This window comes from Hyperolius riggenbachi, chromosome 8 (genome assembly GCF_040937935.1).
Source record: "Hyperolius riggenbachi isolate aHypRig1 chromosome 8, aHypRig1.pri, whole genome shotgun sequence".
Lineage (NCBI taxonomy): Eukaryota > Metazoa > Chordata > Amphibia > Anura > Hyperoliidae > Hyperolius > Hyperolius riggenbachi.
In genome coordinates this window covers 17,962,026-17,987,160 of record NC_090653.1, presented here as the reverse complement: position 1 = coordinate 17,987,160, position 25,135 = coordinate 17,962,026, and the positions used below count along the sequence as shown (strand labels likewise).

The window sequence follows — 25,135 nt, the reverse complement described above, 5'->3', positions numbered from 1 at the left end:
CGGTAGGTCATTTCCACTACCGCGATTCGCTTTTGACGGGAACGCGAACGCGCGGCGGAGCGATATTTGCCGCGATTTTGCTATGCAGTGCATAGCAAAATCGCGGCCGCGAACGTCGGGGAATCGCCGTTTTTGCGATTCAGCAATCGCTAGCGTTCAGCGTAAACGCTAGTGACTGCAGGTGGAAAAGGGCCCTTAAAGTTTTAACACCCATATATTTTGGGCGTCTCTACCCCACCCTTCTATCAGTCAGACCTCTTTTGGAGGTAATAGATTTACAGTTTTCTGGAAAGTGTATTGAACTACAGGAGAGCGACCATCCAGTATCCTGGCAGAACCCGGAGCACCGAGTGGGTCGGTGAATTCCCCACATGCCTATAGGGTGGTTGTAGGAGCTGCAACCCACCTTTGTGAGCATATAATCATATATACTTTCATCCCCTTATTCCTAACGATACTGCAGCACTGGACTCCTGGTCTCGCTCTACTTCTCGTTTAGGTGATCTTGGTCCCTACAAGAATCACCAAACCCCTTCTACAGGTATTTATTTTTATTTAAAGGGAAGGTTCACGGTCCCTGGAAAAAAAAATATAAATGCTTATCCACTTACCTGGGGCTTCCTCCAGCCCATGGCAGGCAGGACGTGCCCTCGGTGCCGCTCCGCAGGCTCCCGGTCTCCTCCGGTGGTGCACCCGACCTGGCCAGGCCGGCTCCCAGGTTGGGCTCTTCTGCGCTCCAAAATGCACCTCACGGCAGCGCGCAGACGTCATCAGACGTCCTCCGGGCTGTCCTGCACAGTACAGCCCGGAGGACGTCCGATGAAGCCAGCGCGCCACCGTGAGGCGCATTTTGGAACGCAGAAGAGCCAGACCTGGCAGCCGGCCTGGCCAGGTCGGGTGCACCACCGGAGGAGACCGGGAGCCTGCGGAGCGGCGCCGAGGGCACGTCCTGCCTGCCACGGGCTGGAGGAAGCCCCAGGTAAGTGGATATTATGCAGCACTGTACAGAGTATATTGTCTTGTCACTAACTGACCCTCAGAGGGGCTCACAATCTAGTCCCTACTATAGTCATACGTCTATGTATGTATTGTTTAGTGTATGTATTGTAGTCTAGGGCCAATTTTTTTAGGGGAAACCAATTAACTTATCTGTATGTTTTTGGAATGTGGGAGGAAACCGGAGTGCCCAGGGGAAACCCACGCAGACACGGGGAGAACATACAAAATCCTTGCAGATTTTTGACCTGGCTGAGATTTGAACCAGGGACCCAGCGCTGCAAGGTGAGAGAGCTAACCACTACACCACCGTGCTGCCCGGATGGAAGTCCTGCAGCTGTCCAACATCCTTATTTTTGACCACCCCTCTTCCCAATCCTTGGTTAAAACTCCTCACCCATTATTAGGTATGGGCAATGAGCTAAAAGTTCAGTCCTTCACGCAAATGTAATGCAAATAGTGTACAGCTTGGAACTAGCCCAATCAAATTTGTCAGAAAGTGCATCAGATTGGGTCAACTGTAGATGGCTTGCTTGCGATTCGCAAACAGGTTAGAAATATTAACATCTAACTGACCATTTCTAACCAATATTCTTAATTCACCACTACTACTGTTGACTCTCCCACTCTGACCCTCAGTTAAATCTAGATGTTAAAATTCTCCAGCCTTTATAATTTTCTCCCCCTACTACGAAGTCTTGCAACTCAGGGGGACCTTAAATGGAGAACTGGGGGAGAGGCAGCAGGACCTTTAATGGAGAACTGGGAGAAAGGCAGCAGGACCTTTTATGGAAAACTGGGGGATAGAGAGCAGGACCTTTTGTGGAAAGCTTAGGGATAGAGCGGGACCTTTAGAGGAGAACTGGGGAAGAGGCAAATAGACCTTTAGTGAAGAACTGGGAGATAGGCAGTGGGACTTATAATAAAAAACTGGGAGATAGAGAGCGGGACCTTTAATGGAGAACTGGGCGATAGAGAACAGAACATTTAATGGAGAACTGGGGGAGAGGCGGCAGGACCTCTAATGGAGAACTGGGAAGAGGCAGCAGGACCTCTAATGGAGAACTGGGGAGAGGCAGCAGGACCTCTAATGGAGAACTGGGGAGAGGCAGCAGGACCTCTAATGGAGAACTGGGGAGATGCAGCAGGACCTCTAATGGAGAACTGGGGAGAGGCAGCAGGACCTCTAATGGAGAACTGGGGAGAGGCAGCAGGACCTCTAATGGAGAACTGAGGAGATACAGCAGGACCTCTAATGGAGAACTGAGGAGAGGCAGCAGGACCTCTAATGGAGAACTGGGGGATAGAGAGCAGGACCTATAATGGAGAACTGGGGGAAAGGCTACAGAACCTTTAATGGAGAACTGGGGGATAGAGAGCAGGACCTTTAATAAAGAACAATTAGGCAGGTAACAGGAATGAACTCGGACAGGCAGAAAGTTTGTAGGAATTCTGAGAATGATTTATGGAGAAGGAGGACAGATGAGAGAGGAAAGGGTATATTAACAATAAGAAATGTGGGAAAGTATCAAGATGCAGAACCAATCAATGTGTCCTTCGTGTAATCCGAGACTTTGCTTTTCCTGGCCTCTTAATGGGAAAATATCTCAGTTTATACCCAAATACAGACAGCAAATGCACAATAACAAATTATTTTTCTCCCATTACAGTTGGACCAGGAAGTTGGGGAACACCAGAGATTGCACCATTAACCAATCTCACCAATCTAACCAATATGACTAATGATGGTCATGTTTGGGAGGACTCACGGAGAAGCATGTGATCAGTTTGGACAGGTGATAGATATACAAGTCTCTGATTTGCTGGTCATGATCATGTGCTAAAGCCGGATGTGATCACAGCAAATCAGCTGATTAAACAAATCACATGGTTCTCCATGAGTTCTCCTAGACATGACCATCACTAAATATGACCACAAGTGGTTGGACCTAAAGAAAACAAAACAAAAATAGGTTGGATGTGGCAGTGATAATCAGACCACAAAATGGTTGGACTCGGTGGCGATAATCCGGTTGCATGCTGTTGGTCTTGATGTTGATAATCTGACCACAAAGTTTGGACTTGGCCATGATAATGCGACCACAAGTGCTGCTTTACAGTTAAAGATCAGTTAAATTTATCACAACCCTGGCAGAGAAAGACTGGAATAAATTCCCAACAAAACAGCGCTTGAAAAACAAAGTTTTCCATCTGCTTCTAAAATTGACTTGGTAAGTTGCGCTCGGAAGGAATCCATTTGGAACCGGAACGATGGATCACAAAGTTTTGTCAGCCGGCGAGGATGTGGCGCCTATTATGCACCCGGTGCTCGGAGAAGGTCGGTGATTTACGCTCAGGAAGAAATTACACACCTCTGAAAGGAAACGCAGCAATGTGTGTTTGTTCTTTATCTCCAGGGCGAACATTATGGCCATAACTCAGCACAAACACAGAGACCATTGAAAGGACACAAAACAAACTACAGAACCATAATGTCTAAATGACTCTATTCTGCGCAAATGGAAGGCTGCTGCAATTCCAACCGTTCTACAAGCAGCGGAGCCCCGACGCGGAGAGGAACGAGCGGGAATCTACAGACGCAAGATAACGATTGAGGGAGCCCCAGACTTTCTGACTTGGATATTAGTCCTAGACCTTGTTGCTAATTACAAACGTGGGTGAGCTTGTCTTCCCTTCAAGATTCAAGCACTTTATTGTCATTGTGTAACACAACGAAATTACTTTTCATGACAACCCCACGGTGCACATAGGGAACATAGTGATAGTAACAAAGGGAATATAGTGATAGTAACAAAGGTAGGAAGAGAAGAAATTATACAAGTATGACAGGTATTACAGATATTTGAAAAATTTGTACACAGTGATAATTATTTCAGAGAGGATTTAGAGTTCATCAAGTTTATGGCGGATGGGAAAAAGCTGTTTTTCAGTCTGTTCGTGTGTGTGCGGATTGATCTAAAACATTTACCTGATGGAAGGAGCTCAAACAAATTATTTCCAGGGTGAGTGTTGTCCTTGATAATGTTTTTGGCCTTTCTTGTACAGCGAGTCTTATACAAGAGTTCCCTTCTCGTACAGCGAGTCTTATACAAGAGTTCCCTTCTCGTACAGCGAGTCTTATACAAGAGTTCCCTTCTCGAACAGCGAGTCTTATACAAGAGTTCCCTTCTCGTACAGCGAGTCTTATACAAGAGTTCCCTTCTCGTACAGCGAGTCTTATACAAGAGTTCCCTTCTCGTACAGCGAGTATTATACAAGAGTTCCTCCCAACAATAGCTTCCTCTAGATGGTAAGCTAAGCTTTTTCTCTGAGTTTATCTATCCTCTGCTAGCAGAGAACTGGGCTTCCTAGAGCAAAGTATTTTATGGCTATAATTCCTTATCAGTAGTCTGGCTGGAGAAAAACTGTCAGTTGCATAGCTGAAAATTAACTCTTTCAGGCAGAGAAAGAAGAAAAGCATCACAGCATATTTGTTTATGTGCTGGGCACTGTACATACACATGTCCATCTCATCATGTCACGTCACTTAGGCCTCGTTCACATCTGTTGCGCTGAGAAACGTGTAAAAGCGCGTGTTGAAAAACGTATGCACTTGTGCACGCTTTAGTGCTTGCTTCTGTGCGTTGTGCTTTTTTTAAGCCCGTTTTTCTTATTGTAGCAGTAGCAGTTGTCAATAAAGCTTTGTTTTCATATATATATGTATTTTTTTATTCGAATTAGATGTAAAAAAAAGGCATGCGCTACTACATGCTTGTACGTGCTTCTATGCGCTAAAAAAGCGCACCCATTCACTTGCATTGATGTGTGCTTTACAGCTCAACGCACAGAAATGCATGCAACCCTACGTTTTTGTAAAGTTGCTCAGCGCAGCGCATAATTGTGAACCAGGCACATTTAAACATATGGGAAAATCAATACAACAACAACAACAACAAATAACATTTGTAAAGCGCTTTTCTCCTGTGGGACTCAAAGCACATAAGCATGGCTCAGACCATCGTGGTACAGAGGAAGCATTTTATAAGTCCGGAAATGCCAGGCTAAACAGGTGGCTTTTCAGTCTGGATTTGAATAGCTCCAGGGATGGTGCTGTCTTTACTGGGTGTGGCAGGGAGTTCCAAAGAGTAGGGGCAGCATGACAGAAGGCTCTGTCTCCAGATTTTTATGAGGTGCACTCTGGGAGTGACCAAGTTTATAGAACTTGCTGATCTGAGGTTGTGAGAGGTGTGGTGCAGCTTCAGCAAGTCCTTCATGTATCCAGGGCCCAGATTGTGCAGGGATTTGCATGTCAACAGTCCAACCTTGCAAAACGCACAGGGCAATGCGCTGTGGAAAGCGCACAGAAACGTTCCTAGTGTGAACAAGGCCTAAAGTTTTCCTTTAGTTATTAAGGGAGAGATATACTGTGAGTTAATAAGTAGAGCGAGATAATTAAGCAGAAACATCAGACAGTTGCCTGAATTATTATCAGCTAGCAGATGTGATCAATGGGATCCTTATAATTTTAACTTTTGAAATGTTGCTCCTGTTGTATAAATAGAAGGCCAAATACTCTTATCTGGCTGAGGAAACAATACTGATAAGGTTTTAGTGCTGAAAAGTTTAAAGTGAACCTGAACTCTTGCACAGGACAGAAGGAAAACATAGAGAAATGCACCCTGTGTGTATCTAGAGAGTTTAGCCTGTCTAATTCCCCCTCATCTGTTACTAATCACAAGTTGCAATTTGATCTACCACCTGTGTCACATGACTGGCCCGAGAGAGATGGCAGATAAGCTCATTTGAAAGCACAGGATGTTAAAAATATGTCTGCTCCCATGAAAGCAGGAAGTAGACACAGTGCAGATTTGTTGCAGGATTTACATAGTTACATAGTTACATAGTTATTTTGGTTGAAAAAAGACATACGTCCATCGAGTTCAACCAGATTTATATCAGCTGTAACAAAGAAATGTTTTTTCTGTAAAGGTTATGATGCTGTTGTGTATCTTTTAGAGCAGAGAGGAAGTTCTGAGTTCAAGTCTGCTTTAAAGTGAACCTGTGTTCACTAGCTCTAATTTATACTTACCTGGGACTTCCTCCAGCCCCATAAGTGCCGTGGCCTCCCTTGCAATCCTCCTCTGCCCCTCCCTTAAGCCGATATGACTCCCGGTAATCCGGGCAGTAGGGACCTTTTGCGCATGCACGGCTCACCGCTCGTTGCGCTCCCATGGTGCAGGCGCAGAATCCTCCAGGGGATGGGAGCGTAGCGGGGATGAGCTCACAGCCGAGCTGCGCATGCGCAGAAGCCCTCGACTAGTGGTGACTGGCCGGATTACCAGGAGTCATACCTCCAGAACGGAGGGGTTGAAGAAGACGGCGAGGGAAGCCACAGTGCTGGAGGAAGTCCCAAGTAAGTATAAATTAGCGCTAGTGAACCATCTCAGGTTCACTTTAAGGCCTTTTGCACACTGCAAGCGATTCCGATTCCGCTTTTTAATCAGTTTTTACATCCGATTCAGATTCAGATTTGAAGTTTGCTCCCTGCACACTGCAAATCGGAATCTGAATCGGATGTAAAAAGAGATTAAAAAGCGGAATCGGAATTGCTTGCAGTGTGCAAGAGGCCTGAGGCTGCTTTTATACTGATGTAGTGCGGAGCCTGCCGCAGGATCACCACACGAATCTGCACTTCATACGACCCTGCGGTATAGTGTGCCAACAGGGTCATATGCATAGCTCCGCCTCCGTTCAGTGACATGCTCCTTGCTGGACAAGAAATATTTTAACAGGGATAACAGCGCGCACACCGTAGGTGTAATGTATACTCAAGTTCAGACAGTTCTAGTAGGCAGTGCGCTAGTGTACAAAATAGTCCTCGATTTTTAGTGTAAAAACACCTCAGCGCAACACAGTCCTGTCCCTGGGATAACAATCCTCCTTATGCCAATTCCAGATATATCAGTTTCTATCCAACCATCACCACACCCGGTGGGAATACGACTCACCCTCTGGGGAGTCCAATGGATTGGTCTGTACACGCCTTGAGGTTATTCCCTGGTCTCCCCCCCCCCCCCCCCACCACAGTCTTAGCTGCTTCTCTGCAAGGATTAGTCTTTGGGGTCCTCCTTTAGGATTATCCTCTTCTAATTAAAAGTATGCCGATACCTCCGAAGAGACGCTCAACATCCGGTACCCGGAAGTGGCAACGGAGTGCGGGGATCTGAGCGAACGGGAAGGAGGAGTGGGACGGCTGTGCGCGCGGCAGCCGATACCAGCCTCACACTACACCGTGGAACAGCCCTCCAGTGGCCAACATGAACGGGGGAGAGCCAGTCTAACAAACTCATGCTATTTGTAACGTCAGGAAATTGTAAGTGCAATGTATTTTAGTAATAAAAGTTTTATATACCGTATCACACTATGTTGAGCATCTCTTTGGAGGTATCTGCATAATTTGAATTAAAATAGGATACTCCTAAACGAGGACCCCAGAGACAAATACAATACAATAATACAATTCAATAACATTTCTATAGCGCTTTTCTCCCGTAGGACTCAAAGCGCTTAGGCTCTCTCAGATTCAGTAATTAGTAGGATGAAGTATTCACACAACAAAAGTTATATTTCTGCAAATGCCAAACTGAACAGGTGGGTTTTCAGTCTGGATTTAAACACGTCCAGGGATGGAGCTGTCCTGATCTGTTGAGGTAAGGAGTTCCAAAACGTAGGGGCAGCATGACATGACAGAAGGCTCTGGGACCAAAAGTTTCCAAGTGGACTCTGGGTATGACTAGATTATTAGAACCTGTGGATCTGAGAATGCAAGGATTGCTACGCAGCTGTAACATATCTTTCATGTATCCAGGGCCTAGATTATTCAGGGATTTAAATGTCAGTAGGCCGATCTTGAATAGGACCCTCCATTCTATAGGTAGCCAGTGAAGGGAATGCAGGACTGGCGTTATGTGGCAGTGACGGGGTTGGTTGGTTAGCAGTCTGGCAGCAGTATTCTGTATCAGCTGTAGGCGGTACAAGACCTTTTTTGGAAGGCCAGTGTAGAGAGCATTGCAGTAGTCCAGTCGGGATGTGATGAAGGCGTGGACTAAGGTTGGCAGATCTTCTGGGGGTATGAGGTGCTCGATTTTTGCGATGTTCTTCAGGTGAAAATCCTTGCAGAGAAGCAGCTAAGATAGTGGTGGTCGGGGGTGACCAGGGAATAACCCCAAGGCGTGTACAGACCAATCCATTGGACTCCCCAGAGGGTGAGTCGTATTCCCACCGGGTGTGGTGATGGTTGAATAGAAACTGAAATATCTGGAGTTGGCATAAGGAGGATTGTTATCCCAGGGACAGGACTGTGTTGCGCTGAGGTGTTTGGACAAGAAGTACATCACGAGGATTCTCATCGGTCCGCACATGTGCACCGTGTCGCACCGTGCTCTGTCGTTTACACTTACTACGTCGCCACAAGCTTGCATTACGTCATAATCTGTGCAGTAAAGCACGAATCATGTGGTAATGCAAGGATGACTTTGTGGCAAGTATGCAGTGATTTAATTACTTCCATCGTAGCGTATCGCATGAAAATCTCCATATAATTTCATTGACTCAGCAGCCTCTTGTGGTAAAACTGCTTACTGCAACGCCATAGTGTAAAAGGGCCCCAAAGGGTCATTACTTCTGTTTATTTTGCAGCTGAATGAAGCAGATTTTACACCAGACTTTCATGGCTGCTGTTTAGAATTCAGTCATAAGAATCCAGATCATAAACTGAAAATAAATACCGGTATACAAGGCTCTGTCCTATGTTACTAATTTACCATTAGTACTAAACATACAATTATTTCAGAACTTTATTTTCAGTTCAGGCTTGCCTTAAAACAAGCCATCAAATTTGGCCGGCAAGTGGTTTACCCACTTTGCATTATGTATGGCCCACTCTAGATCACCAGGGAAGCCATATGGAGGAGGGAAACACTAGACACCAGGGAACTGTATAGGGGAAGGAGGAAGGTTACTTGACACCAGGGGACTGATTTAGGTGGTGGGAAGAGGGACCACTATACACCATTAAATTGTATAGGAGAGGGAAGGGCCCACTAGACACCAGGGAAATTTGAGGGCTGAGAGGGAGACAACTGGACACCAGAGAACTGTGTAGGGGTGAGAGGGTAACCACTAGAAAAAAGGAAACTGTGCAGGGGAGGGAGGGGGCCACTAGACACCAGGGAATTGTATAGGGGATGGAGAGGGCTGACTAGAAACCAGGGAAGTGAATAAGAGAGAGAGGAGGCCAATAGACACCAGCGATCTGTTTAGAGGTGGGAAGGGGACCACTAGACACCAGAGAAATGTTTAGGGGTGGGAGAGTAACCACTAGACACCAGGCAATTATATAGTGGAGGGAGAGGGCTCATTAGACACCAGGGAACTGAATAAGGGAGAGAGGAGGCCAATAGACACCAGGGATCTGGTTAGAGGTGGGAAGGGGACCACTAGACAGCAGGCCGCAGCCATGCTTAATGCAGAACCAAAGTAGAGTTGTTAGGACTGGAAAGCATTACAGCATAGAACTGCAAATGATCACCCTGTTTACTACCACTATAGCTTATATAATCTCCTGGATGTGTAATATCTATACCATCTGTCCTTGTATTGTTTTGTCTATGTACATTAAGCTACTGCCAAGTCAAACTTATTTGGCCAAATAAAATAGATTCTGATGGTAGGATTAGATTGTGAGCTCCTCTGAGGACAGTCAGTGACATGACTATGTACTCTGTAAAGTGCTGCAGAAGATGTCAGTGCTATATACATACATACATAATAATATGGTAGGACATTAGACTATGACTATGGTAGGATTAGAGTGTGAGCTCCTATGCGGACAGTCAGTGACATGACTATGTACTCTGTACAGTGCTGCAGAAGACGTCAGTGCTATATAAATCCATAATAATAATATGGTAGGACATTAGACTCTGACTATGGTAGGATTAGAGTGTGAGCTCCTCTGAGGACAGTCAGTGATATGACTATGTACTCTGTAATGTGCTGCAGGAGATGTCAGTGCTATATAAATACATAATAATAATAATAATATGGTAGGACATTACACTATGACTATGGTAGGATTAGATTGTGAGCTCCTCTGAGGACAGTCAGTGACATGACTATGTACTCTGTAATGTGCTGCAGAAGATGTCAGTGCTATATAAACAGATAATAATAGTATGGTAGGACATTAGACTATGACTATGGAAGGATTAGATTGTGAGCTCCTCTGAGGACAGTCAGTGACATGACTATGTACTCTGTAATGTGCTGCAGAAGATGTCAGTGCTATATACATACATACATAATAATATGGTAGGACATTAGACTATGACTATGGTAGGATTAGAGTGTGAGCTCCTATGCGGACAGTCAGTGACATGACTATGTACTCTGTAAAGTGCTGCAGGAGATGTCAGTGCTATATACATACATACATAATAATATGGTAGGACATTAGACTATGACTATGGAAGGATTAGATTGTGAGCTCCTCTGAGGACAGTCAGTGACATGACTATGTACTCTGTAAAGTGCTGCAGGAGATGTCAGTGCTATATAAATACATAATAATAATATGGTAGGACATTAGACTATGACTATGGTAGGATTAGAGTGTGAGCTCCTCTGAGGACAGTCAGTGACATGACTATGTACTCTGTAATGTGCTGCAGAAGATGTCAGTGCTATATAAATACATAATAATATTATGGTAGGACATTAGACTATGACCATGGAAGGATTAGAGTGTGAGCTCATCTGAGGACAGTCAGTGACATGACTATGTACTCTGTAAAGTGCTGCAGAAGATGTCAGTGCTATATAAATACATACTAATAATATGGTAGGACATTAGACTATGACTATAGAAGGATTAGAGTGTGAGCTCCTCTGAGGACAGTCAGTGACATGACTATGTACTCTGTAAAGTGCTGCAGAATATGTCAGTGCTATAAAAATACATAATAATAATATGGTAGGACATTAGACTATGACTATGGTAGGATTCGAGTGTGAGCTCCTCTGAGGACAGCCAGTGACATGACTATGTACTCTGTAATGTGCTGCAGAAGACGTCAGTGCTATATAAATACATAATAATAATATGGTAGGGCATTACACTATGACTATGGTGGGATTAGATTGTGAGCTCCTCTGAGGACAGTCAGTGACATGACTATGTACTCTGTAATGTGCTGCAGAAGATGTCAGTGCTATATAAATACATAATAATAATATGGTAGGACATTATACTATGACTATGGTAGGATTAGATTGTGAGCTCCTCTGAAGACAGTGAGTGACATGACTATGTACTCTGTAATGTGCTGCAGAAGATGTCAGTGCCATATAAATACATATTAATAATATGATAGTGTAACGATCGGTGGGCACAGAGAGTGTCTGATTACCGGTGATCTGCAGTATCACCGGAAATACAGATATATACCAGATTATAAGTGATCTGCAGTCTCACCTACTAACTAACCTCTGTTCACCTGAGTAGAGTGTAGTGTTTGGTGTAACAGTAACACTTTGAGGACTAGGAGTACTGCACAGATTCCTTCCGCAGCCCTGAGCTCTCCAAGGTGGGAGGAGTCAGACTGACAGTAGGAAGGTATATCTGAAAGTGACCCTCAGGAGGGAGGATCGCTAACAGAGAGAGGAACCGCCTCTAACGGTAAGGTCGGTTCTCGAGGTCGGACAAGCCAGGTCGTAAACACACGGACAGATAAAGTACAAGATCAGGAGACAAAGACGGAGTCAAGGTACAGGCAGGGTTCGGCAACAGGGTATCAGAAATATCGAAGTACAGAATCAGGAGGCTGAGGCGGAGTCTAGAAACGAGCCGGGGTTCGGCAACAGAGTATCAGAAATATCGAGGTACAAGGTCAGAGTTCAGGAGGATAGTCGAGGCAGGCAAAAGTCATAACAGATAATCACAATCAAACTAGTACTTTAGCTATCAACAGAATCTAGCTAAGTGTAGGATTACAGCTCCAGCTGGTCCCGGCACACTTGCGGATCTGACTACAGGTCTGAGTGCTCCCACATATGTGATCGCACGCCAGACAAAGAGCAAGTGAACAACCAGCAGTATATATACTCTAGGACCTTTCCAGGACCTCCCTAATTGCTGGTCCAATGAGAGCAGTGGAATTTGTCAGCTGACCCAGCTGGTCAGCCGACTCCCTTCTAACTGCTATTTAAACTCTGCCTCTGTGCTCGCGCGCGTGTAAGTCTGAATCTTGGTGGACTATCAGTCCCAGCCACACCAGTACTGTCATGCAATGTATCTAGTGCGGGGGCCGCCTCTGATGCGGATTCCGCCGTTACCAATGCGGATTCCGCCGCACTGCCTATGCGGCATGCGGCGTTTTTTCCGCGTTGTGACGCCATGCTGGACGCGGAAACAGCCGCCTCACCTCGAGAGACGGCGGCCTTTCCGCGTTTCCTTACAGATAGGACAACAGACTATAGGGGCCCATACACTTAACGATTTTCCCGCCGATATACAGCAGATTCGATCACTGTGATCAAATCTGCTGTGAAATCGTTGCGCAAACGTTGACCGATCGATTTCCGACCGAAATCAATCGTTCCCGTCGTTCCTGTCCGTGCAGACGATTTCGCTCGATCGCCGGCGAGTCGGGAGTGCGTCGATACCGGCATTCCAATGTCCGACGCAATACAGCGGCAATACATTACCTGCTCCGCCGGCGCGTGTCCCCCGGTCCCCGCTTTCTCATCTTCGCTGGGCTCAGAGTCTGTCAGGCTTCACTTCTTCTTGTCCCGGCAGGAAGTTTAAACAGTAGAGCGCCTTCTACTGTTTAAACTTCCCCGGAGAGGAAGTGAAGCCTGACAGACTCGGAGCCCAGCGAAGATGAGACAGCGGAGACCGGGGGGCTCGCGCCGGCCGGAGCAGGTAATGTATAGCTGGAGGGCAGCGGTGGCGGCAGCTCCACAGATTGTGATCGGTTTCATGCTGAAAAAAATGTGCTAAAATAAACTGGCCTGGAGCACATGCAAACCTCTAAATAAATTGGCTGCTAAAGGGTTAAAGGATACAGGAAGTGACATGTGACATGATGAGATAGACATGGGTATGTACAGTGCCTAGCACACAAATAACTATGCTGTGTTCCTTTTTTTCTTTCTCTGCCTGAAAGAGTTAAAGATCAGGTATGTAAGTGGCTGACTCAGTCCTGACTCAGACAGGAAGTGACTACAGTGTGACCATCACTGATAAGACATTCCAACTATAAAACACTTTCCTAGCAGAAAACTGCTTCTGAGAGCAGGAAAGAGATACAAAGAATCAATAGTTCATAGATTTTAGCTCTGGCATACTTCAATGAATGTGTCATTGAGCAAAAACAATAAAACTAATAAAACTTAAAAAGTAGATTTAAACATCAAATAAAACTGTGGAATATCTTAAAAATTTTCGCCTCGGGTGTCATTTAAGGATGGAAATTAAACTCCGCGTTGCTGAAGAGGAGTCCCCCTTTAAGCAGCGGCTCCCCTCTACGGACGAGGACGTCGGAGCCTTCTGCAACCTCCGCTCCGGTGAAGGGGTTAAGCCAACCTTCAGAAAGGCAGGCTAGTTTATGACAACATCTACCTGAAACTCATTAAAGTCTTTTCTCTGGGAGTGACAAGCATTATCAGCAGAGATTAATCTGATGCCTGTTTAGGAGAGCTCCATTTTTAAAAAAACGCAATAACAGAAGGCTTTGTGTCATCTGATGAAAATCAATTAGATGGGCTAAGGCCACAAGGAAAACTTAACATCAGTCATCGCGGTCCCCCCCCCCCCCCCCCCCCCCCCCTGCCGGCCCCCGATGATTTGTCTTCCAAGGCTGGGTGATCAGGAGCTGCAGTAATATCACTGGGAAAATGAATTTCTTTTCTATACTGTGGTCCCGACTTCCCTCCTGCCGCAGCTCCAGTACACAGATTAGTTTTAATCAAGGTTGATATGTCATTAATACCATCAGCCCCTTTGAAGTTTTTTTTCTCTCGCTTTCTCCTTTCCAAAATAGACTTTCGGAGTTCTTTGTTAGGTGAATAAATATGAGGTTACTTACCGCTTGGACTCCTCGTCGACGATCAGACACTGCAGGGAGTGGTGGAGGCAGTAGATGCCCCCGAAAACTGCGCTCATCCTGAAAGAAGCAATACAAGAGCGAGTTACTAATGATCACTTCAGGTGAACCTTTGCAGACAGAGACCCACATCTATTTCTGAATTTGTTCTGCAGAATGACCGTTAAAGTTGGATTTACACTCATTGGATACGGTAAAACAATAAATATAAGTAGCAGTAATGTTGTACCGTGTTAGCCATCAGTAAAAGCAAAAAGTTTCATAACAATACTATTTATTGGCCTCAATTCTGGTAGTTATGTGAGGTAAATATTTTTGTAGGTAAAATACCAGCCTCAATTCTGGTAGGGTTATCAAACAAATTACCTCATGTGAGATAATTTACCTCATGAGGTAATGACATTTAGCAATTCTGGTAGGTTTTAGACATGTTTTACCTCAAGAGGTACATTATGAGGTAATTTACAGAAAAATCGCTATTCTCATGGAAATTAGGGGACACGTTCGCAATACTAGGGGACACGTTCGCAATAATTTACCGATCAGTTTCCTGTACCTGGAAGTAAAATCAGTTTTTATGCGTTTTGCAGTTTTTAGTGGAGTTCCTATTCAGGCTGTGTAACAGAAAAGAATAGAAATAAAACTCCAAATATTTACTGGATTTTTTTTATAAGGGATGCCTATAAATATACTTTTCATAGGTTGCTACATAATCAAATACACCTCCCCTCTCTCAAAAACAAACATCTTCCAAAGACTATCCTAACTTATGAAAGACAATTAAAGACTACTATTATTTATTTACTGCATTCTTACCGCTGAAATACCTCATGTTTTACCTCACTTTATGCATTTACCTCATGTTTTACCTCATGTTTTACCTCATGTTTTACTGCATGTTCGGAAATGGAGAAAGATCTTTCAGAATTGCTAAAAAAAAAAAAAGGAGGAAAATCATGAGACATTTTACCTACAAATAAATATTTACCTCACATAGCTACCAGAATTGAGACTAATCATGATGTATCTTCCTCTCTTTTTTTTAGCAATTTTGAAAGATTTTTCTCCATTTCCGAACATGAGGTAAAACATGAGGTAAATGCATAAAGTGGGATACATGAGGAATTTCAGTGGTAAGCATGCAGTAAATAAATAATAGTAGTCTTTAAAGAGACACTGAAGCAAAAAAAAAATATGATATAATGAATTGGTTGTGTACTATGAATAATTACTAGAAGATTAGCAGCAAAGAAAATATTCTCATATTTTTATTTTCAGGTATATAGTGTGTTTTCTAACATTGCATCATTCTATAATATGTGCAGATTACACAACACTCAGCATTCAAAATTATTCTTTCAGAGCAGTCTGTGAACTAATGACCTCTCCTCTGGCAGAGAAAAAGAAAACTGTTCACTTACAGTTGAGATAATAAAAGTCAGATAACAGCCCTCTCCACGACTTTAAAAGTCGTAGAGATTAATGGCTTTTTTGCATAGAGATAACAACTGTTTCTTAACTCTTGCTGTACTGGAAACAATTACACTGATGTATCTGATCTTAATGTTTTATTTCTTAGCTGTGCTACACATACAAATCATAATATCATATTTTTTTTTTTCGCTTCAGTGTCTCTTTAATTGTCTTCCATAAATTAGGATAGTCTTTGTAAGATTTTTTTTTTTTTTTTTTGCGCGAGGGAAGGTGTATTTGATTATGTAGCAACCTATGAAAAGTATATTTATAGGCATCCCTTTAAAAAAAAAAAAATCCAGTAAATATTTGGATTTTAATTTCTGCTATTCTTTTCTATCACACAGCCTCGATAGGAACGACACTAAAATAGCAATAGGAACACTAAAAACTGCAAAATGCATACAAATTGATTTTACCTCTAGACACAGGCAGGTGTTTAACTGATCAGTAAATTATGTGCTAACGTGCCCCCTAATTTCCATGAGAATCGCTATTTTCGGTAAATTACCTCATAATTTACCTCAAGAGGTAAAACATGACTAAAACCTACCAGAATTGCTAAATGTCATTACCTCATGAGGTAAATAACTTCACATGAGGGAATTTGTTTGATAACCCTACCAGAATTGAGGCCATTGGCTAACTTAACGGAATAAGAGCTTAAAGTGAACCTCCGGACTAAAAATCCACTCAGCAGCACTGAAAAGGCCTGGTGTTTTTTTAACAGTTTCCCAGCATCAGAACTTTGTTTCTCTTATCCAAGCCTCATTTTTAGCTGCACAGAAGAAAACTGCCCGGGCTTTTTTCCCCTGATGCTGTGCAAAGCATGATGGGATTTCTGATGTTGTTGCTCTCGTTCTGCTGGTTTTTTTTTTTACATTTTAAATTTGACATTTGAAGCCTAGCATGTGCAGCTGGGAGTGGTTATCAGGACACAGGACAGTTGGAACTGTGTCTCCTGCTCCTTGTCACCTCCTTTCAACCAAAAAGATGGCTGCCCCCAGGACAAAGATGGCAGCCCCCATGAATCACAAACATTTGCCTGTTCTTTTAAAACAGGGTGGGTAAAAAATTATTTTACCTATCTATTCTAATTAACATAACTAATGTAACTTAATGAAAGTATGTTTGTTTAGGCTGAAGTTCCCCTTTAAGAATGGTATCATCCAGATTCAAAACTTCTTTTGAAAAGCTTTTAAATATACTTTTTTAGGACAGTGGGCAGTATAAACAAATATTTTAGTAATTAAAGAGGAACTTTAGCCTAAACAAACATCATTAAGTTACATTAGTTATGTTAATTAAAATAGATCGGTAATACAATCTCATACCCACTCTGTTTTAAAAGAACAGGCAAATGTTTGCGATTTAATGAGTGCAGCCATCTTTTTGGTTGAAAGGAGGTGACAGGGAGCATAAGACAGTTCCAACTGTCCTGTGTCCTTATTACCCCTCCCAGTTGCTAGGCAACGAGCACAACATCATCAGAAATCCCATCCTGCTTTGCACAGCATCAGGGGAAAAATGCCTGGGCAGTTTTCTTTGATGGGGCAGAGCTTAGCTTCTGTGCAGCTAAAAAAAAAAAAATGAGGCTTTGGTAAGAAAAACAAAGTTCTGATGCTGTGAAACTGTTAAAGAAACACCAAGCCTTTTCAGTTCTGCTGAGTAGATTTTTAGTCTGGAGGTTCACTTTAACCTTATTAAAGAGACACTGAAGCGAAAAAATATATATGATATAATGAATTGGTTGTGTACTATGAATAATTACTAGAAGATTAGCAGCAAAGAAAATATTCTCATATTTTTATTTTCAAGTATATAGTGTTTTTTCTAACATTGCATCATTCTCTAATATGTGCAGATTACACAACACTCAGCATTCAAAATGATTCTTTCAGAGTAGTCTGTGAACTGTGACCTCTCCTCTGCCAGAGGAAAAGTAAATAGTTAACTAACAGTTGAGATAATAAAAGTCAGAAAACAGCCCTCTTCACAACTTTGAAAGTCCTAGAGATAATGGCTTTTTTTGTATAGAGATAACAACTGGAGTTTCTTAACTCTTCCTGTACTGGAAACAATTAGACTGATGTATCTGATCTTAATGTTTTATTTCTTAGCTGTACTACACATATAAATCATAATATCATAGTTTTTTTTTTCGCTTCAGTGTCTCTTTAATTACCTATACAATGCTATTAAATTTAATCAATTTTGAGAAAATTACGTAAGACATTTTAACCGCTTTAGAAAAGTGTAATTACAGCTTCGAGGTCTTCACGTTTGTGGAAATTCTTACAGGCTATAGATCTGTGTAAGCTGCGATTTCCCACGTAAAATCTGTAGTTATAAATAGGAGTGGCCAGTGAGATGTAAATCATTATGCTAATTTTATGCAAAGTCTACAGCTTGGAAGCGGACCAATTGAGATGCAGCTGCTGCATTTTTATTGGCCCCTTTCCAAGCTGCCTATATTTACATAAAATGTGTATTACGTTTGAATGAATAGCCTTTCACTGATTACCTCATCATAATGTAATATCACCTATGCTTTGCTGTTGACCATTGAAGCCAAATCCATATCAGGACTTATAAATGATAAGTATATGTCCAATGTGGTCAGGCGTAAAATCTTTATTACATAAATGGGGTGAACAGATTTTTCTACATCTTTGCTCAAAATGAGTCTGGCGTGCACAACAATAAAGGTGGATACACACATCAGATAAAAGTCTTTGGAAAAGGCAAGATCACAGACCAATTTTACCCCCTTCCATGTAGTATGAGAGCCACACCTACACAGTCTATTCTATGGAGCTGCACTCCCCATCAGACAGAGATCTTACCCCCTTCCATGTAGTATGAGAGCCACACCTACACAGTCTATTCTATGGAGCTGATCTCCCCATCAGACAGAAATCTTACCCCCTTCCATGTAGTATGAGAGCCACACCTACACAGTCTATTCTATGGAGCTGCACTCCCCATCAGACAGAGATCTTACCCCCTTCCATGTAGTATGAGAGCCACACCTACACAGTCTATTCTATGGAGCTGATCTCCCCATCAGACAGAAATCTTACCCCCTTCCATGTAGTATGAGAGCCACACCTACACAGTCTATTCTATGGAGCTGCACTCCCCATCAGACAGAAATCTTACCCCCTTCCATGTAGTATGAGAGCCATACCTACACAGTCTATTCTATGGAGCTGCACTCCCCATCAGACAGAGATCTTACCCCCTTCCATGTAGTATGAGAGCCACACCTACAGTCTATTCTATGGAGCTGAACTCCACATCAGACAGAAATCTTACCCCCTTCCATGTAGTATGAGAGCCACTCCTACACAGTCTATTCTATGGAGCTGCACTCCCCATCAGACAGAAATCTTACCCCCTTCCATGTAGTATGAGAGCCACACCTACAGTCTATTCTATGGAGCTGAACTCCACATCAGACAGAAATCTTACCCCCTTCCATGTAGTATGAGAGCCACTCCTACACAGTCTATTCTATGGAGCTGCACTCCCCATCAGACAGAAATCTTACCCCCTTCCATGTAGTATGAGAGCCACACCTACACAGTCTATTCTATGGAGCTGCACTCCTCATCAGACAGAAATCTTACCCCCTTCCATGTAGTATGAGAGCCACACCTACACAGTCTATTCTATGGAGCTGCACTCCCCATCAGACAGAAATCTTACCCCCTTCCATGTAGTATGAGAGCCACACCTACACAGTCTATTCTATGGAGCTGCACTCCCCATCAGACAGAGATCTTACCCCCTTCCATGTAGTATGAGAGCCACACCTACACAGTCTATTCTATGGAGCTGAACTCCCCATCAGACAGAAATCTTACCCCCTTCCATGTAGTATGAGAGCCACACCTACACAGTCTATTCTATGGAGCTGCACTCCCCATCAGACAGAGATCTTACCCCCTTCCATGTAGTATGAGAGCCATACCTACACAGTCTATTCTATGGAGCTGCACTCCCCATCAGACAGAGATCTTACCCCCTTCCATGTAGTATGAGAGCCACACCTACACAGTCTATTCTATGGAGCTGCACTCCCCATCAGACAGAAATCTTACCCCCTTCCATGTAGTATGAGAGCCACACCTACACAGTCTATTCTATGGAGCTGCACTCCCCATCAGACAGAGATCTTACCCCCTTCCATGTAGTATGAGAGCCATACTCTACACAGTCTATTCTATGGAGCTGAGCTCCCCATCAGACAGAAATCTTACCCCCTTCCATGTAGTATGAGAGCCACACCTACACAGTCTATTCTATGGAGCTGCACTCCACATCAGACAGAGATCTTACCCCCTTCCATGTAGTATGAGAGCCACACCTACACAGTCTATTCTATGGAGCTGAACTCCCCATCAGACAGAAATCTTTGCAAGATGCTGCACACACAGATGCTGTACACATTCAACAGATCAGTATCTGCAAAAGATCAGTTCCTGCAAAATGCATTCATAGTCTATGAGATCTGCAGATCATCATACACACCTTTTTTAACAGACAATCATCTGCAGATCAGATCCACCAGGATGGATCTTTGGATTTGCGGATGATTGTCAGATCTGCAGATGAATGTCTGTTAAACAAGGTGTGTATGATGATCTGCAGATCTCATAGACCATGAATGCATTTTGCAGGAACGGATCTTTTGCAGGAACGGATCTTTTGCAGTAACGGATCTTTTGCAGATACTGATCTTTTGAGTGTGTACAGCATCTGTGTGTGCAGCATCTTGCAAAGATTTCTGTCTGATGAGCAGTGCAGCTCCATAGAATAGACTGTGTAGGTAGGGCTCTCATACTACATGGAAGGGGGTAACATTGGTCTGTGATCTTTCATTTTCCAAAGACTTTTATGTGATGTGTGTACCAACCTTTAGACGTGGATTTTGTAAATGCATTTTCTAATCTATTAGTATTATACTATGATTTTTAGTTTATTTGCAATATTTTTTTATGTACCGCATTAATTTAAAAAAAAAAAATGTTAACGTTAAAAAAGAAAAAGTATGTTACAACACACTCTTTAGTTTTCTTGGCCAGCTCGGTTATGATACTTAGATATCTGTTTGGTTGGTGAATAAATATTTTATTTTGAATGTTTTTTTAAAAATGAAGTCGGAAAGCAACATGCAATTTTTTGTTTTGTCTTTCTTTCTATTATGCCATTTTTTCCATAATTTTTAACGAAGAGTCATTTTTTTTCAATCCCAATTTGGTCACTAATATTTCCCTAGTTAGTTTTGCACAGAACTCAGAACTATTCTTCGAGGAGCTCTTTCATTATCCATCAGCTCATGAAACATTTTTAAAATGTTGCTAACCTGTTTTAAGACGAGGATATCATCAGAAATGCTGTTTACTTGCTTAATTGATTTTCTCTCTTTTTCAAAATGTCGGTGCGTAGCTTGCATTATCTACACTAATAAATAGCTCATCACCAACCCATTCTCTGGTAGTTAGTGTGCGCTGAAGTGATAATAAAATCTGCACGGACATGATGAGTAGCTCAGATAAAGCACAACTGAATAAAGACCATAGATAATGCAGGAAACTTGTGTGTGTTTTTTTTTTCAAGTTCAGTCCCCTTATTTACTGAAGTCAATTAAAGCACACCTGAAGTAGAAAATAAAATGGAAAAAGATACTTACCTCGTCAGTGGTGAGTCTTAGGATAGTGCAGAGGCTGCCCTGATCCTCCTGTATGTAGCCCACAGTTCCCGCGCAGGGTCCCTCTACATCTATTTCCCAAGAGCTTGTTGGATAAGTTTCTGTTGGCAGCACTCCTGCTGTGGGCGAGCACATGTGGACTGGGCATGTGCGAGATAAGTCTGAGCATGCCCAGTAGAAGGAAGCGTGCAGAGAATAAAAAAAAAAAAAAAGCTGTGAAGATGAAGTGAGTCCTGTGCAGGACCAGTGGGCTCAGAGAGGATCAGGACCATCCAAAGGCCTACCACTATCGAGGTAAGAATCTAAATTTTAACCTTCTGCTGTCATCACAGGTTTGCTTTAAAGGACAGCTGAAGTGAGTGGGATATGGGGGCTGCCATATTTGTTTCCTACTAATACCAGTTGCCTGGCTGTCCTGCTGATCTTCTGACTCTTTAGACCCTGAACAAGCATGCAGCAGATCAGATGATTGACTTAAAGGGGAACTGAAGTAAGAGGCATACAGAGGCTACCATGTTTATTTCCTATTAATACCAGTTGCCTGGCAACCCTCCTGCTCTATTTGGCTGCAGTAGTATCTGAATAACACCAGAAACAAGCATGAAGCTAATTTTGTCAGATCTGACTTTAAAGTCTGAAACGCCTGATCTGCTGCATGCTTGTTCAGGGGCTATGGCTAATAGTATTAGAGGCAGAGGATCAGCAGGGCTGCCAGGCAACTGGTATTGATTAAAAAGGAAATAAATATGGCAGCCTCCGTATACCTCTTTCTTCAGTTCCCCTTGAAGTGTCACATAAAGGGAACCTGAAGTGAGTAAAATTATTAAAATAAACACATGACATAGCTGCAAATGAATATTACATACTAACCTCACCATCAGTTCCTATCAGAAGCTCACCATTTTCTTCTTACAGTGATCTCTTCCAGTTCTGACAAGATTTTCTCAGAACTGAAATATTAGTTGATGTCAGTTATAACTGAAAGGACAACTGATGAGCAAGGTAATGTCCATGTTTCCCTATGGCTCAAGTGGGTGATATTACCGTGCAACGGTGTACTGACCAGGAAGCTGTTACAGGGTCATTGCCATGTTTAAAATGGAGGACAGAGAATTCCATTGATCACAGTGTACAAACAGGACACAAGAGAAATGAAAGAGATTGCTAAGTAGCCTACACAGGAGGTAAGTATGACGTGTTTATTATGAATTACATTTTTCATTCAGGTGTGCATTAAATCTAGTCGGACTTCAGTTGCAAGCTGAATGCTTGTTTCAGGTGTGCGATTCAGACGCTACTGCAGCCAAGGAGATCAGCAGGGCTGCCAGGTAACTGATATTGTTTAACAGTAAATAAATATGGCAGCCTCCTTATTCCTCTCACATCATTGATTCACGAAACAGTGATAGCTCAAATATCACACTTTATCAAAGTTCACACCTTATGAAAAGATTTCACACCTTATCAGAGTAGCATAGCGAGTGCTACGAACCCGCAGGGGCTCAGGGCAGGACGAGTGCCATCGCCAATTAGCAGGCATACGTTTGTAGCGCTTGCTATGCTACTCTGATAAGGCGATTTAGCTTTGATAAGGTGTGATAGCTTTGATAAGGTGTGATATTTTTTCATAAGGTGTGATATCTATGATAAGGTGTGATATGTTTGATAAGGTGTGATATTTGAGTTATCACGGTTTAGTGAATCAAGACCCAGGTGTGCTTTAAAGGACAACTGAAGTGAGAGATATATGGAGGCTGCCATATTTATTTCCTTTTAAGCAATACCAGTTGCCTGGCTGTCCTGCTGATCCTCTGCCTCTAATACATTTAGCCATAGCCCCTGAACTAGCATGCAGCAGATCAGGTGTTTCTGACATTATTGTCAGTGCTGACAAGATAAGCTGCATGCTTGTTTCTGGTGTTATTCAGACACTACTGCAGCCAAATAGATCAGCAGGGCTGCCAGGCAACTGGTATTGCTTAAAAGGAAATAAATATGACAGCCTCCATATACCTCTCACCTCAGGTGTGCTTTATAACTCACTGCAGACACTATCACTTGGACAAGACGGGGACCCCGTGTGCTGACAGCAGATAATCGTTATCTGCTGAGCACTCACTACACGTGCAAAACAAACACTCACTAAAGATATGTGAGATGAGATAACAAAAAAATCCTCATTAGAGCCAGACATTTTTTTTTCTTTTTGTCAGCGGGGGATTGGCTGAGGCAGAAGTAGCAGCCCTTCCTCTCGGCCGTCTGAGCAGCCAGACCACAATGGGCCATTCAGAGCGGAGCTGACCGCGACCGATGTACCTGAAGACGCTTTCATGCCATTAACCCCGAACGACAGACGGTTAAAGCGCAATCCCTCACTCTAATTAACTCGCTCCTGTCACCGGCGGCCAAGGAGGGGCTCTTGAAAGACGACAGCGCCGCGCACTCCGCTTCAACTCTGCCCCGCTGACTTCACATCATATTACGGCCAAATGAACACTTGTGAAAATGTTTGGCCTGCCGGGGCCCGCGGCCGCCCGGCCCTTAAATGCCATCGCGGCTCCTATCAAAGGCGGAATCAGCGCTGGTGACTGGCGAGGCAGCTGCGCAACAATGAGGCCCATTAAAGGCCTGAACTCCTGACAGCCGCGTTCACAATGATTTATGGCTCTGCGTATAATTTGATTATTCTATTAATTTTGCTGATTACTCCTTCAGCTAATAATGCTGAAGGTCACTTCTAAAATAAATCTTCATTAGCTCTGGCGGAAAATAACTGCCTGCGATCAGTTGTTTTTCTTTAATTAAACCGCTAATGGAACAGGAGAGTGGAGCGGTTGCAGGTTGGAAGCATCTGGTGGCGAGTTGGTCGGATGAGATGGGCTACGAGCGGGGCGGCCGACGGGGCCCTTGGCGGTCCTGATGCTGCGTGGTTCAGCATCATTAACCCTTTCCAATCCAATTTCTGGATCACTTCCCAATCAATTTCTGGATGTCTGTCTCACATGAGGGCAATCTCTAATTTCTTGTCTCTGAGGTGGCACAGTGGGCAGCACGGTGGCATAGTAATTAGCGCTCTCGCCTTGCATCGCTGGGTCCCCAGTTCAAATTCCAGCCAGGGCACTATCTGCATGGAGTTTGTATGTTCTCTCTGTGTCAGTCTTGGTTTTCTCCGGGCACTCCGGTTTCCACCCACATCCTAAACACATATAGATAAGTTAATTGGCTTCCCCCTATATTGGCCCTAGACCAGGCATGGGCAGACTTGGCCCTCCAGCTGTTTAGGAACTACAAATCCCACGATGCATTTGCCTTTATGAGTCATGACTGTGGCTGTCAGACTCCGGCAATGCATTGTGGGACTTGTAGTTCCTCAACAGCTGGAGGGCCAAGTTTGCCTATGCCTGCCCTAGACTATAATACATACACTATACGATACACACATAGACAGACATCCTCTGGGTCCCCTTCGTGCTCCTGCTGGTGGCTCCGTAAAGTGCGAGACTTCGTCCCGGAGTCGTGCGCAACTGCGCTGCCCATCCGTGAGTCTGGCTGGATCACACGGCAGTCGCCATAAGCATTCTGTGCAGGCACAGTTCAGTTTTCCAAGAACCACATTTGTGCTGAATGCTTAAAGGGAACCTAAACTGAGAAGGATATGGATTTTTCCTTTTAAAATAATACCAGTTGCCTGACTCTCCTGCTGATCCTGTGTGTCCTGTACTTTTAGCCACAGCCCCTGAACAAGCATGCAGATCAGGTGCTCTGACTGAAGTCAGGCTGGATT

General features: G+C 43.5%; 1 protein-coding gene across 1 annotated transcript in view; it reads right to left on the bottom strand.

Moving 5' to 3' along the window:
• Positions 1-25,135, bottom strand: part of CHM (CHM Rab escort protein) — a 149,887-nt gene that overhangs the window by 49,736 nt on the left and 75,016 nt on the right. Inside the window, 1 exon segment of the mRNA XM_068250016.1 lies at positions 14,145-14,222. Within this exon segment, the coding sequence (XP_068106117.1) occupies positions 14,145-14,222 (78 nt within the window).